At 52.9% G+C, this 15798-nt stretch overlaps 1 protein-coding gene across 3 annotated transcripts in view; it reads right to left on the reverse strand.

Moving 5' to 3' along the window:
• Nucleotides 1-549: 549 nt before the first annotated feature.
• Nucleotides 550-15798, reverse strand: part of Apcdd1l (APC down-regulated 1 like) — a 59278-nt gene continuing 44029 nt past the window's right edge. For 2 of the 3 annotated variants that reach the window (XM_045156401.1, XM_045156403.1), the window contains exons 2-4: nucleotides 14026-14164; nucleotides 10768-11320; nucleotides 550-2628 (exon numbers count right to left, since the gene is read on the reverse strand). In XM_045156401.1, the coding sequence (XP_045012336.1) occupies nucleotides 1858-2628; nucleotides 10768-11320; nucleotides 14026-14164 (1463 nt within the window). In that variant the 3' untranslated portion in view covers nucleotides 550-1857. Of the gene's footprint in view, nucleotides 2629-10767; nucleotides 11321-14025; nucleotides 14165-14883; nucleotides 15355-15798 lie in introns of those variants that run through there. The other variant, XM_045156402.1, reaches the window with a different exon arrangement.

Below are 15798 nucleotides of genomic sequence, written 5' to 3' on the forward strand. Positions count from 1 at the left end.
GCACTCCCAATTGCCTTTCCCTGGTGCAGCAAGGAGCCCCACTCCCTCCAGGAGACCCAAATTTCTGCCTCTGGGCTCCAGGCTGTTTCGGTTTGGATGTGGGTCTGTGCTCACTGGTGACTTCAGGCCAGGTCCTTCTCTCTGAGCCTCTGTGTCTCCAGGTACCGCAGCCTTTTCCCTGACGTGGCCCCACATTCTGCAGGGAGGGCACACCTGGCCTGTGACCATGACCTTTCACGGGTCCCAAGTGTGCCCAAGCCAGGGCTGCTACCACTTCTTTTCTTTAGAACCGTGACCCCCTTGGTTGGCTGTAATAACCCGCAAGAACATTTTTTTTTCAGGCTGTTTAATTTTATTAAAAGATTCAAATTTGATACAAATGGTGGTGTGATTTCTCCAAGCCTTAGACAGGAGGCTCGCTCAGCCACGGACATTTCCCAGCCCCCCCCCCCCCGTCATCCCCATGGAGAGCTCCCCCCACCCCCATATAGCCCAAGACTGTAAGTAACCTAATTATTTCGTGTACTTTGGTAAATATGCCAGTAACACTTGTAGCTGTCTGAGACCCACAGAGAATATTAACTTGGTGGGATTTTTTTTTTTTTCAGAAGAATGGATAATAAGTTAGAACAATCTCCATGGGTTGATTGAACCCCACAGACTCTGAGGGAGGCCAAGGGCTTTCCTCCACACGTATCATTAACCTCACACAGAATTGTTCAAGAGACATGATAAGAGACTGGGATGAGAGGAGGACGGAAGGGAGAACAAGTGGCTCACAGTCCCCAAAATCCTTGAGCCCACCAGGAGGCCAGTTAATCTCACGGTGTACAGAGGAGGCCCTGGGAGCTCAAGCAGGCCCCACGGCAGTGACAGCCCTTCTGAGCCCAAGAGGACCTGACCCAGTGCTATGGCCAGGGCTGGGGGAGGGCTGGAGGGAGGCTGGGGAAGACCAGATGTCCTGATTCCTGGCCTCCACATGTGACCGTGTAGTCTGATGACCTTGGCCTCTGCCTTGGGATGACCCCAGTGATGCCCACTGTTGTCCCCCGTCCATCAGATTCTGGAAAAACATCACGGCGTGGGGCTAGCTACAGAGTGCGCCATGCAGCCGCTGTCATTAGTATTAGTTACTTTCTGAGGGCTGAAATGCGCTCTCCTCTGTGGACCTTGCCCCCCGCAGCGAGCCTGCGCCCCTGGGCCCTCCACGCGGGTGCAGGAGGCTCAGCTCAGCCTCGGCCCTCTCCCAGCTTGCGGCCCCGGAGGCCGGGGTTTATCCCTGCACCGTCTTGACAGCTTGGGGTCGGGTTCACGGCAGCACAGGCAGACGCAAACAAATGCCAACAGCAGAAGTGAAGAAAGCCGCCGCCCCAAAGAGACCAGCCCTCTGCTAGGAAGCCAGGACGTCCTGCAAACTTGGAGCGGGCGGCCTCTTCAAGGCACGGCCCCTCCTGGAGTCTGCAATTCACAATAGTACACAACGAGCCTGGAGCCCCGAAGCTGAATCTCCAGGCGTCCTCCCTCTCCCTTCTCAACATCCCCGTGAGGAAGAGGAGGGAGACTCGGGGTGGTCCCCATCTGGCACCTGCTTGCCAGATGCCAGCCACTAAAGGAAGGATACAAACTGGGCTTAGAACTCACAGGGAAACAGGGTTTTCAGTTCTATCCAAGCAGGAGTGAACAGGTGAAGCGAGGCCTTGTGCCAAGCCCCAAGGGGCACCGCTTGAACTAGAAGTGGTGGGGCCTTGGGTCTGTCCACAAGCCTTCTGTCCCCACGCTGTGTGGCCGCTCAGAGCCTGATGAGTGTGTGCAGGCCCCGTAGTGTCCAAGGAGCTTTTCAGAAAGCCAAGGTGGACGTCACAGCCACAGGAGAAAGGCCGCTCCTTGCACCAGGAGCAGCACAGGGAGATGCACGACAGCAGGACACGACCCCCAGCCAACTGGGGGCTTCTGCAGCGAGGCTCTGTGTGGTGGGGGCTTATGGGGGTTTCGGGCCTGCCCCCTGCAGAGCACCAGGGGTGGCTGGTAGGAGGTGGGGCGCTTCTCGGGAGTGTTGGGACTGGACCCATCCGTGGGCCTCTCTCCGATGAACAGCAGGCTCCGTCCACGGGGGTCTTGCTCTATCTTGAGCAGCTCGTATTCTATGTGGGGGAGCCTGATGCCCAGTGGGAGGCATCCGTTGGTGGTTGTGACGTCCCTCTCAGTGCCCACCGACCAGGTTCCTGGGCCCCCACAGCTGCTTGGCTCGGAGAAGTTGAGCATGGCTGTGGTGACCTGGTCCATAGGGGTCACATGGGCCTGTGTGACCTCGAATATCAGCTCAGTGCCACCTCGGACCCGGGTGGATGGCATGCCCCTGGAGTAGTGGCCTGCAGCGTACACGGTGAAGGTGCGTTGGCGACAGGCAGGATCAGAGAAGTGGTGGTAGTACCCTTCCCAGGAGCGGTTGTGACCGTGGAAGGTGAAGAGCCGTGTGAGGAACAAAACGGCAGGCCGCACCTCGCAGCCTGCACTGACCCAGCGGCCGCCCAGGAACAGGGGCCGGGTGGGCTGGCGAGGCAGGATGGGTGGGTGGCGTTCATCAGAGCGGGCAATGAGGCTGCAGGCCAGGCAGGGCCTGGCATGGTGCTGGTGAGAGAGAAACAGAGATTCATGGACTAGAGGGAGGCAGGGCTGGGTCTGGCATGAATTGGCTTTGGATCCATGAATAGATGGGGGCGGGTCTTGCCTGGATGAGGCCTTCCTTGCTGTCTTTGCAACTCAGAAAGCACTTTCTTCTCCAAGACCTTTGCATATGCCCCCCAAACTCCTTCCTCACTGTGTCTAATAAAGTAGCTTTGGGGCCTGTGCTATCACCTCCTCAAGACAGCCCTCTTCCCTCCTCCATCACTTCCTCATAGACACCCTCTTCCCTCCTCCACCATTTCCTCATAGACACCCTCTTCCCTCCTCCATCACTTCCTCATAGACACCCTCTTCCCTCCTCCACCATTTCCTCATAGACACCCTCTTCCCTCCTCCATCACTTCCTCATAGACACCCTCTTCCCTCCTCCATCATCTCCTCATAGACACTCTCTTCCTTCCTCCATCACCTCCTCATAGACACCCTCTTCCCTCCTCCATCACTTCCTCATAGACATCCTCTTCTCTCCTCCATCACCTCCTCATAGACATCCTCTTCTCTCCTCCATCACCTCCTCATAGACATCCTCTTCTCTCCTCCATCACCTCCTCATAGACATCCTCTTCTCTCCTCCATCATCTCCTCATAGACACCCTCTTCTCTCCTCCATCACCTCCTCATAGACACCTTCTTCTCTCCTCCATCACCTCCTCATAGACACCCTCTTCCCTCCTCCATCACCTCCTCATAGACACCCTCTTCCCTCCTCCATCACCTCCTCATAGACATCCTCTTCTCTCCTCCATCACCTCCTCATAGACATCTTCTCTCCTCAATCACCTCCTCATAGACATCTTCTCTCCTCCATTACTTCCTCATAGACATCCTCTTCTCTCCTCCATCACCTCCTTATAGAAATCCTCTTCTCTCCTCCATCACCTCCTCATAGACATCCTCTTCTCTCCTCCATCACCTCCTCATAGACATCTTCTCTCCTCAATCACCTCCTCATAGACATCTTCTCTCCTCCATTACTTCCTCATAGACATCCTCTTCTCTCCTCCATCACCTCCTTATAGAAATCCTCTTCTCTCCTCCATCACCTCCTCATAGACACCCTCTTCCCTCCTCCATAACTTCCTCATAGACACCCTCTTCCCTCCTCCATCACTTCCTCATAGACACCCTCTTCTCTCCTCCATCACCTCCTCATAGACATCTTCTCTCCTCTATCACCTCCTCATAGACATCTTCTCTCCTCCATTACTTCCTCATAGACACCCTCTTCTCTCCTCCATCACCTCCTCATAGACACCCTCTTCCCTCCTCCATAACTTCCTCATAGACACCCTCTTCCCTCCTCCATCACTTCCTCATAGACACCCTCTTCTCTCCTCCATCACCTCCTCATAGACATCTTCTCTCCTCTATCACCTCCTCATAGACATCTTCTCTCCTCCATTACTTCCTCATAGACACCCTCTTCCCTCCTCCATCACTTCCTCATAGACACCCTCTTCTCTCCTCCATCACCTCCTCATAGACATCTTCTCTCCTCTATCACCTCCTCATAGACATCTTCTCTCCTCCATTACTTCCTCATAGACATCCTCTTCTCTCCTCCATCACCTCCTCATAGACATCTTCTCTCCTCCATCACTTCCTCATAGACATCCTCTTCTCTCCTCCATCACCTCCTCATAGACACCCTCTTCCCTCCTCCATCACCTCCTCATAGACACCCTCTTCTCTCCTCCATCACCTCCTCATAGACATCCTCTTCTCTCCTCTATCACTTCCTCATAGACACCCTCTTCCCTCCTCCATCACCTCCTCATAGACACCCTCTCCTCTCCTCCATCACCTCCTCATAGACATCCTCTTCTCTCCTCCATCACCTCCTCATAGACACCCTCTTCTCTCCTCCATCACCTCCTCATAGACATCCTCTTCTCTCCTCCATCACCTCCTCATAGACATCCTCTTCCCTCCTCCATCACCTCCTCATAGACATCCTTTTCCCTCCTCCATCACCTCCTCATAGACATCCTCTTCTCTCCTCCATCACCTCCTCATAGACACCCTCTTCCCTCCTCCATCACCTCCTCATAGACACCCTCTTCTCTCCTCTATCACCTCCCCATAGACATCCTCTTCTCTCCTCCATCACCTCCTCATAGACACCTTCTTCTCTCCTCCATCACCTCCTCATAGACACCCTCTTCTCTCCTCCATCACCTCCTCATAGACATCTTCTCTCCTCCATTACTTCCTCATAGACACCCTCTCCTCTCCTCCATCACTTCCTCATAGACACCCTCTCCTCTCCTCCATCACCTCCTCATAGACAGCCTCTTCTCTCCTCCATCATCTCCTCATAGACCCCATTTTTCCTCCCCCGTCACCTCCACATAGACGCTCTCTTTTCTTCTTAGTTACACTGGAAGCTGCAGAACGTCTCTGTGGTCATCACTGTCTGCAGCCTAACCCAGTGCTGGGTTCACACGGTGAGTGAAGGAGACACGAGTCGACATGTGGGCGGCCATTATTATCGTAGCTTTGGAAGAAGTTGTTCTCCACTGATCAGGCTGCCTGGTCCTGAAACTGGACACTTAAAGTTCTTTTTTTCCTTGTTCACTGTCCTTGTCCCTGGCTCTTAGAGGTGATTCCTAAGTGTCTGGAGGGAGGCAACGAGCCTCTCCTGCCAGTCAGCAGGGAACTCAGGATGCTGACACCCAGAGGCCCAGAGCTGACACGGGCCATAGAACCTTTTCTGTCTGTGTCCCATCTCCCTGTCCCCTGCTTGCTTTTCTGTCCCAAACCTACAGCGTAGAGGACCAAGGCCTTTGTCTTTAGAAGTGTCTTGTTGGGCCAGGGGTGGTGGATATATGGTGTTTCACACTTTCCATCCCAACACTCTGGAGGCCGAGGGAGGAGGGATTTGAGGCAAGCCTTGTGAGTGAGGTCCAGGTCAGCATGGGCTGGGGTGAGACCCTGCCTCAAAGCATGAAAACTAGAACAACAGCAGCAAAAAGAGAAAGAAATCTCTTGTTGGAAGATGAGCATTGCTGCTCCAAGGCCCTGGGAGGGAAATGTGGCCGCAAAGACAAAGCCATCAGAAGAGCCATGGTTTTGCAGGCTGGGGAGGTGGCTCAATGGATAAAATACTTGCCAAGCAAGCAGAGGACAAAAGTTCAGATCTCTAGCACCCACATAAAAGCTAGTTGAAATGGCACACCTGTGATCCCAGCTAGCCAGAAACAGGAGAATGCCCAGGGCTTGGTGCTTGGCTGGTCCAGCCTGATCAGTGCACGCCAGGTTCAGTGAGTGGCAGTGGTTCAGAGAATGAGGTGGAGAGTGACTGAAGAAGACACCTGTACCTGCCTCTGACTCCACCTACCCGCCCACGGCACACGTATCCATGCAAGAAGCAGCAGGCAGCCACGCCCTGGAACTTCGCGGTGCGGCTCAGGAGAAGCTGAGCAGCTGTGTGAGCTTTGGCTCAAAGATGTTCATCCCGGTGTGTTTTTTAAAGATAGTTTCTCTTATTTATTTTTTTTGTTCACTTTTATTTATTTATTTGAGAGTGACAGAGAGAGAAAGAGGCAGATAGAGAGAGAGAGAGAGAGAATGGGCGTGCCAGGGCCTCCAGCCACTGCAGACGAACTCCAGACACGTGCGCCCCCTTGTGCATCTGGCTAACGTGGGTCCTGGAGAATCAAGCCTCGAACCGGGGTCCTTAGGCTTCACAGGCAAGTGCTTAACCACTAAGCCATCTCTCCAGCCCGATAGTTTCTCTTATTTATTTTTAAATATTTTATTTATTTCTTTACAAGGGAGAGAGAGAGAGACAAAGAGAGAGAGAGAGAGAGAGAGAGAGAGAAAATGAATGGGTGGGCAAGGGCCTCCAGCCGCTGCAAATGAAGTCCAGCTGCATGTGCCATTTTGTGCATGTTGCTTTATGTGGGTACTGGGGAATCAAACGGGGGGTCATTAAGCTTTGCACGCAAGTGCCTTAACCTCTGAGCCATTTCTCCAGCCCATTTAAAAAATATTTTTTAATGCATGCATGCGTGTGTGCACATGTATGAGTGACCATACATATGCAGGTAGGTGTGTGCGTGCGTGCATGTGTGTGTGTGTGTGTGTGTGTGTGTGTGTGTGTGCATATACCCGTGTGTGGAGGCTGGTGTCATCCTCAGGAACACTGTCCACCTCCTTTGAGACAGGGTCTCTCATTGGCTTGCAGCTCACCAATCAGGCTAGACCTACTGACCAGCGAGCTCCAGGGTCCTCCTGCCTCCGCCTCCCCAGGGCTGAGATCACGAGTATTTGCCTCCACACTTGGTGTTTACATGGGCTCTAGAGGTCTGTGCTTGGGCTCTCAGGCTTGGGAGATAAGCACTTTATACACACAGCCATCTTCCTATCCATAGACAGGGTTTCTCTACGTAGCCCGAGCTGGCCTTGAATTTACTTTGTAGCTGAGGCTGGCTCCTACTCCCAATCCTTCGGCTTCTAGCTTCCGAGTGCCAGGACTGCAGGCCTGTGTCACTGCGCTGGCCTCTGGGGTGCTCAGCCAGCCGCGCTGGACTCCTCAGGGCTAGAGGGGCCTGCCATTGCCTCCCGGCCCTCACTGGCTTCCAACGTCTTTGTGTCTCTGGCTTTACTTGCAGTTGTCCCAGACTCTCCTGAGGTGGGTTTACAGTAAAACACGTCAACAGGAAACAGACACTAAATCAAATTGCGTGGGAGCAGTCCGTCTGTATTTTGGAGCGAAAAAGCTTGGTAGAGGCCAAGAAGGAACCAGATACAGATTCCTTGTTTTTTTTCTTAAAGGGAGCTGCTGCTCAGAACCAAGTCCAGAACTTTCTTCTGCAAGGAGATGGCCTTGAATGCTGCCTCTCAGAGCTGCTCCGGAAGCAGCGGACAGCCTTGGGTCTGGATGTTCTGTGCCCATGGGGGACCGGGCATGGGGACGGTGGTCTAGGCAGGATGGGCAAGTGAGGGGTCAGACAGGGAAACAATTCCTACAGATTGCTGCCGGCTGCCTTTCATGCCAAGTAGGTGGCATTGGGGGATTCTGGCTGGAAAAGGAAGTCATTGTTGATCAAGGGTTGTTTTTCTGTTGTCCAGATTGCCAGCGTTTAGAACTAATTACTATTCACTTCTGTGAATAGTTACTTAAACTCTTTTTTTTTTTTTTTTTTGGTTTTTCAATGTAGGGTCTCACTCTAGCCCAGGCTGACCTGGAATTCACTATGGACCTATCTTTTTTTTTTTTTTTTTGGTTCATTTTTATTTATTTATTTGGGAGCAACAGAAAGAGGAACAGAAAGAGGCAGAGAGAGAGACAGAGAGAGAGAGATTGGGTGTGCCAGGGCTTCCAGCCACTGCAAATGAACTCCAGGCGCATGCGCCCCCTTGTGCATCTGGCTAATGTGGGTCCTGGGGAACCGAGCCTCAAACCAGGGTCTTTAGGCTTCACAGGCAAGCGCTTAACCACAAAGCCATCTCTCCAGCCCTTAAACTCCTATCTTTAATACAGGGTACTAGGTAATGTTAGATCTGGGGGATTTTTTTTTTTGAGGCAAGGTTTTGCTGTGTAGCATTGGCTGGCCTTAAACTCATAACCATCTGGCTGGGCATGTGGGTACAGTGGGTACAGTGCCAGTCTAACATGCATAGAGCCCTGAGTTTGATCCCCAGCACCACATACACTGGGCATGGTGGCACATTCTTGTAATCCCAGCACTTGGGAGGTAGAGGTGGGAGGATCAGAAGTTTAAAGTTATCCTCAGCTACATAGCAAGTTCAAGGCCAGCCTGGGATATATAAGACCTTATTTTATTCAAACAAATAAAAAAAAAATAGGACTCATGGCAATCCTTCTGCCTCAGCCTCCCGAGGGCTGAGAATACAGACATGCACCATTATATCCAGCCACATTTGGCTGCTTGGGGCAGTTTTGACCTGGATAGCTTGAAAGCACTTTGAAATGGTGGTCAATGGTGAGATGAGCTTGTGATGGAAGAAGGAATGCTAGTTAGCCGGAGTGTCGGTAATTGGGAGGCCAGCTAAGAGTTTCCTCCAATTTAGGTGTTTTAACCCACATTCTGAACTGTGGCCACACTAATGCACAATGATGGGACCAAATGCGTTGCACTGAAATAACTCCAGAGTCACTCTCCCCTCCCCCTCCACACGCACTGTCTCATGTGCACGGACGTGCATGTGTGATCCACCGTGCAAAGGGACATGGGGGTCGCTAGCTGATAATTTGGGGCAAGTGGTTTTGGGCAAAGCAGAGACAAAATGAGAGTAGCAAGCTTTTGAAAGGTAAGGGGGATAAAAAGGTATTTCCCCCTGGGGGTGCTGTGACAGGAGACAATGCCAGGCTCCTGTCTCTGTGGAACATCTCTGTGGCATCCACTACGCTACAGAGGCCCAGTGTCCCGTGCGTTAATAACAAAGTCCCCAGCCTGCAGAGCTCACGCTTGCACGGCAGACTGACTTCATACCTGTGTGAGCCCGTTCCAGAAAGTTATTTCTCCAACAGCAGGTACCAGTTTCTAATTAACCCCCGGAGGTGACACCAGCTCCAAGACTGTGGTGGAGGGCAGGCTGATTGATTAGGATTCTATATCCAGGCGATAAATTTGGGGATCAAATTGGTTTTAAATTAACTTCTAAAAATGTTCATGTTTACCATCTGGTTTGGGTCGTGGGCAAAGCCTGAGCCCCCGAGAGCATAAGCTAACGACTAATTCGTTATTTGGGGATTTAGCTGCAGCCTTTACTTCTTTGAAAAAAATCTTACAATCTTCCTCTCCCTCCCCAGAAGGGGTTGGTGAGCAGACATTTAATTTAATGTCCACATCTGGCACGCTCTGTGATGTAGATTCTCTGTGTCTTGCTTCTCAATTGCTTCTGAGGCTGGGGTGGCCATCCAGGCTGACTAGGCAGCAGGGAGAGCTGAGGCACCTGAGCTCTGCCTTGGCGGGGAAGGGGTGTGGAGTCAGCAGCCCCTTCCTCCCCTGCAGCATGCCCCTCCTCATGTGTTGGTGGGTCAGCAACCTGCCACCCATGCCTTCCTTCCCTCATTGAACATCAGAGCAGCCTCCATTATTAGGGGATGATTTTGGTGGTGGTGTTTTAAAATTTATTTTTATTTATTTATTTGAGAGCGACAGACAGAGAAAGAGGCGGGGTGGGGGGGGGGGAGAAAATGGGCGGGCTAGGGCCTCCAGCCATTGCAAACGAACTCCAGATGCGTGTGCCACCTTGTGCATCTGGCTTACGTGGGTCCTGGGGAATCGAGCCTCAAACTGGGGTCCTTAGGCTTCACAGGCAAGCGCTTAACTGCTAAGGCATCTCTCCAGCCCCTTATTGTTGTTTCTTTGAGGTAGGATCTGGAATTCTTTCTATAGTCTCAGGCTGACCTCAAACTCACAGTGGTCCTCCTACCTCTGCCTGAGTGCTGGGATTAAAGGTATGTGCCATCACACCCAGATTTTTTTTTTTTTTAAGGAGGAAGTTAACGTTTTTCTAAAATCTATCTATCTGTCTGTCTGTCTATCTATCTATCTATCTATCTATCTATCTATCTATCTATCTATCTATCTGAATAGATAGATAGAGAGAGAGAGAGAGAGAGAGAGAGAGAGAGAGAGAGAGAGAGAGAGAGAGAATGGGAACACCAGGGTCTCTAGCAGCTGCAAATGAACTCCAGATGCATGGGTCACCATGTGGATCTGGCTCACATGGGTCTTGAAGAATCAAACCTGGGTCTTTAGGCTTTGCAGGCAAGCGGTCTTAACTGTTAAGCTCTGTCTCCAGCTGCCTCCCACCCCCGCCACCATTTCTTGCAGCACAGTCTCACTCTAGGCTGACCTGAAAGCCGTGGTGCTCCTCCTACCTCAGCCTCCCGAGTGCTGCATTTCCATCTGCAAAAAACCACTCGGCCTTGCAGAGAGCTGAGAAAAGATGACTCAGAGGGAATGGCCCGTGTCGGTGTCCCAAGGCCAGCAGACCAGAGGGCAGTTAGTGACAAGAGCAGGGCAGAGGGCCCCACTGTCGGGGACCAGATCCTGCAGGGCCTATACTGGGCTCCACAATGTCCTCCTAGGGCCCCAGACTCACCACGACACTCTGCAGTGGGCGCTGGTAGCCAGTGGGCCGGTAGTGCTGCCGCTCTGCCCAGTCGGTGTGGATGTCCCCAAGGAGCAGCTCCTCCACCAGCTGGGGCACTGTCCCTGGCTGCAGCTGCAGGCGCCATTGCATGCGTATGAGGCTGAGCTCATGCATGCTGAAGCCCAGTGCCTCCGTGCAGCCCCCTTGGGTCCGGGGACTCAGCAGCTCATACAGCGCCCCCGGCAGCCAGGCCCAAGCAGGTGGCAGCCGCCCGGAGCAGTTCTGGTTGACCTGGGTCTGGTTGAGGCGCTTGGTGATGTCAAGCAGGGCTTGGCGGCTGTGGAAGATGATGCCCACGCTGTGCAGGTGGTAGTCAGCTTCAGTAGCACCCTGGGTGACCCAGGAGGCCCGGCGGAGGCGGACTTTACCCTTGATGAGCAGTGAGTGGGTAGGCTCCCGGCAGGAAGGGTCCCTGTAGTAGAATTGGTGGGCTCGGAAGAGGCGGTTGGGGTAAAAGACGTAGCAGCGGGTAAGGAACTCTGGTCCTGGACGCACCTCGCAGCTGTGGAGGAGGAGATGGGTGCAGGGCAGGGAAATACAGGTCTCCCTGGGAGCCCTTCTCTCCCTGGGCTGTGTTTCCATCTCCCCAGCCTCTTCTGCCCAAGCCTGGACCTCCTAGCCTCAGTTTCCCCCTGCTGGTTTAGGTCAGCCCCAGCCCCCCACTCCAGTTCTCTTCTCATTTAACCCTCACAGCCTTAACTGGCAGCTTTTGCCACCATCCAGCACTAACTTCTATCAGCTCCTGAAGAGTCATGTCTTCCACACTGGAGTCCGGACACCTGGCCCAGAACCGTCCACCTTGGTCCCTCCCCATCTCCCTGTTGACTGAAGTGGGATGGAGCATGAAGAGCATTAGGGGTGATGTCTCTCAAGTCTGTTTCCCACTTTCTGTAAGCTGCCTCCTCTCCCAGGTTTTCTCGTATGACCAGTGAGCTTTGCCTTAATGCAGTCATATAATACATACTCTGGGCTTTATGGGCCAGCCGGGTTCTGTTATAGACACTCAGCATTGCCACAGTGGAGCTGTGGCAGCCAATACTAGAGGATATGTATATGACAATGCCTGACTGTGTGCTAATAAAACTTTATTTATAAAAACAGGTGGTAAGCAGACCTTGGCCTCTAGGCTGTAGTCTGTTAGTTATGCCAACAAGTCCAGAGGGTAGATGAGAGAAAAAGGGGAGCAAGTGACTCCTGGACCACAGTTATTCCCTGATGTGGGGCAGGCGAGCCTGTGAGGCTTTCCTGTGGAGGACTTAGATGTGATGGTGGATAGAGGCACCCCCTCCTCACAACTTTACCTGCTCACCACCAGGACCACCATTTTGATGGCTAATATATGTGTGTATGCATGTATATATGCATATATATTATATACATATATATGTATATATGTATACGCACACACACACACATATATACACACACACATATATATACATATACATATGTATATGTATGTATATATATATATATATATATATATATATATATATATATATATATATATATAAATAAAATCTCACAGGGCTGCTGTGGTTCTCACTCAGCCAGAAAACAGTTCTCATTTCTTTTCTCTCTGGCTTTCTGCGAACATAAAGGAGAAAGTCTGTGTTCACAGTTAATGGTCGAAGGAGAAAGTCTGTGTTCACAGTTAATGGTCTTTAACGCAGGCCTCCTCTTTCTCTCAGAGCAGACAGACTCGCAGCCCGAGGTGGGCCATGAATCTAAGAGAACCTAATTATGCCGTTGGGTTTCACTGACTTTCTTTTCACAGTTACTTCTTATTTATGGCGAGTGGCTGTGCTCTTCATATCTGGGGTGATATTACACATCCTTTAAAAAATAATTATATTACACTGTAAATGTGTGTTGTTTACTGTATGCCAATTATATCTCAATAAAGCCGCAAAATGCACAAATACATTTAAGTAAATAAAAGCAAGTTGGTTTAAAGAAAAATAGTAGGATTGGGGGTGTGGCTCAATGGTAGAGTCCTTACCTAGTATGTTCAAAGGCCCTGGGATTGTTAGCCAGCCTTATTAAAATAAAGAAAATAGTAAGCGGATGGCAGGCCATGGTTAAAACGAGGAGGGGCATCTTGCAAAGCGGAGGACCTCGGACAAGGTACAGAGAACAGAGACTTGCCACAGCATTCAGGAAGTCACCTCTGTGGCCCGACTCCTGCCCCTTTTCTACACACCTCCAGGAATGCAGCCAGGTATGACTGGTAGGTGGAGAAAGTTCTGGAAGAAATTTCTCAGAGCTGCTCTAGAATGCAGTTGCCAGGGGCAAGAGGTGGGTGATTCAGTGTCTCCTCTCCATGCTCTGGGTTTTGACCCTGGGGGCTGGTGGCCGGGTCACACCTGGGCTGTGGGAGCAGGGCTGCCTGCAGCCACAGGGCCTGGGAATGGGCTCAATGTGCCTCTTCGGGGCCCTCACCCCGCCCTGCGCCCAAAACACTAGCAGATGTTTGGCAGCCAGATTTCTCCATGAGCTCAGGAGGCACGTGGTGGACGCGGAGAATCTAGTCCTTGACCCAAAATGGGATGGGCCGAGGGGCGGGGGAGTGTCCGGAGGGGGAAGTGGAGGAGACCACAGCTCCCCTCACCCGGTCCCAGCCTGGGAGGAAAGCAACTTTCTGGCTGCCTCAGATGAGGTCTCTGAGATGTAGCTTGATCTTGTCAGATTAGAAGAGTTGGGTGGGCGTCTCAGGCTCCCTCTGGCCTACCACCTCCCACCCCAGGGCTTTTGCACCAGCGACACCCTCCGCCTGACTTCCTTTGGGTCTCCGAATGGAGAATTGCCTCTTTCGGTTGAATGCCACTACCTCCAAGGAGGTTGCGGGTCAACTGCTCTCATCCTCTACTTTGTCTCTTCATGGCACAACTGGGCACCACACCAGGTGTACGTTACTAATCCCCACGTTCGCATTCTCGGCACATCTCCACTGCTCACCCTGGACACTAGCTTGTAATAGGTTGGCCTGAATGTCTGTGTAATGGATTTCCACAGTGGAAGAGAGCGTGGCTTCATTTGCCCAGAGTGTTGCCATTCGTGGGGAGGCCACAGAGCCTGACACTAGGCAGCCTCTCAGGATCTCTCAGGATCTGCAAACATGGCACTCACACCGCCCATGTGGATGCTGAGGCTCCACGGGAGAAGTCTTCCAGCCCAGGAGTCTATGGTTGGGAGCAGGGTGCTTACCCAGTGGAGATCCAGGGCCCGTTTAGGCGTGGTGGCAGAACCGCAGTGATGGGTGAGCCATCAGGCACTGGCTGCTGGCATTGAGGCTCCCAGCGCAGGCGGCTATCCCCTGTAGCCTCAGTGCCCTCTAAGGTACCAGCTACAAAGAAGACGGACTTAGGTCAGAGAAGCACACACTCGGCCAACGCTCTCGCCGCGCCGGCTCTCCCTTGGAGGCTCCAGGGGGTTAGTCTGGCTGCCCCTCCACCTTTGCCCGTGGAACACAGACCAGCGCCTGGCACACCATCGGGGTTCAGTAAGTGCAGGAGCACACAGTCGATGCACAGAGACCTAGCAGGATGCCAGCCATTCAGGCCACACCCTGCGCCCGGCCCTGTCCCCTAAGCACAGGCGGGAGTCAGTGCTATAGGAAGGGAGGTGGTCTGAGGTTGGGCAGGAGCAGCAGGGGCCGGCCCTCGGGCCCTGGGCGACCCTGGACCCAGGGCGTGGGACAGTGCCCCAAAGCCCCTAGGACCTGCTCCCTGGCAAGAGCCAAGGCCTTCAGCTGCTGGGGAAGCAGAACTCCCCCGAGGAACCATCCTCCCCTCTCAGAAGGACAGCTCCAGCAAGCAGATGGCAGGAAGTTGGGGAAATGTGTCCAAGCATTACAGCAGTGGCTGTCCTCAGCGCAGCCTCCGACCCCGGCCGCCGGCCACGGCGGCAGGCTTGCCAACCCAGTCCTTCCCACTAAGGCTGGGACCAAAGTGGGTCAGGAGGGGCTCAGGAGCCCTGTTGGCTTTGGCCAGGCAGAACCTTGGAAAGGGTTGTGAGAAGGTTGTACATGGCATTTTTCTGTCCCTTTCCCACTGCTACACACACCTTCCTGTGTGAGGTTCAGGAGAGGCCAGGAGACCCCCGTATTGCCCCTTGGAGCTATCATGGCTGACATGTTGAACCCAGACTCTGGGCATCACAGGGGTCTCTAAAGAAAATGAGGGTGGGACAAATTCCTTACTTGGCCTTTGGCAGTCTCTTCCAGAGTCCTGTGGGGTCCTGTGACCCTCTGAGAAGGCAAGGGTGACGCAGCCGATGGTGGCAGTAATGGATAAGTGCATCAGGCAGGCTGATCCTGCCTCTCACCCTTGCTGCAGCCCCAGAAGCTGCCGTTAGCACGGGAATGGACTTGGTGCCAGCTATGGCAGAGTTAGGGTGCCAGGCGGCTCTGCTGACTTCCCCCAGTGGGGGCAGAAGGGGCCGACTTGGGGACACAGCATGAGACACACGACACACATGTGCTAAAGGAGTAAAGGAATTCGTGTGTCCCCAGGTCCCACTGGGTTCCTCATCAGGGGCTTCACCAAGTAGGAGAAATGAAACCAAACAGCCAACCAGGGCAAGGTGTCCAGACAGGCACACACCATTACTTCACTTGGGCGAAGGACGAGGCAGCCATAAGACAGAAAGCAGGGTGCTCCACTGTGACCTCGCCGAAGGGACCTGAGCCAGAGCGCACGGAGGGCGTGTGGGCAGCTACCTGGAGCGCAGGGGTCTGCAGCTGGACGCCGTGTGCTACCTTGGAAGCCACTAGCTTCTCTGGATTCAGTCACGAAGGGTTCATTTGAATATCACCAGTGTCCGTGAAACCCTGTCCGAACCTGTTGATTTGGAGACTGGATGGAAGCAAAGTGAAGAAAAGGATCTTCAAGGGTCACCCGTATTTGCCAGGCTGGGAAATCAAGCTTCGTTTCAGAGCGAGTTATGGCACAGGCCCTGGAAACGCCAGCGTCGCCACTT

The sequence above is a fragment of the Jaculus jaculus genome, chromosome 8 (assembly GCF_020740685.1).
Source record: "Jaculus jaculus isolate mJacJac1 chromosome 8, mJacJac1.mat.Y.cur, whole genome shotgun sequence".
In the NCBI taxonomy this organism is placed as follows: domain Eukaryota; kingdom Metazoa; phylum Chordata; class Mammalia; order Rodentia; family Dipodidae; genus Jaculus; species Jaculus jaculus.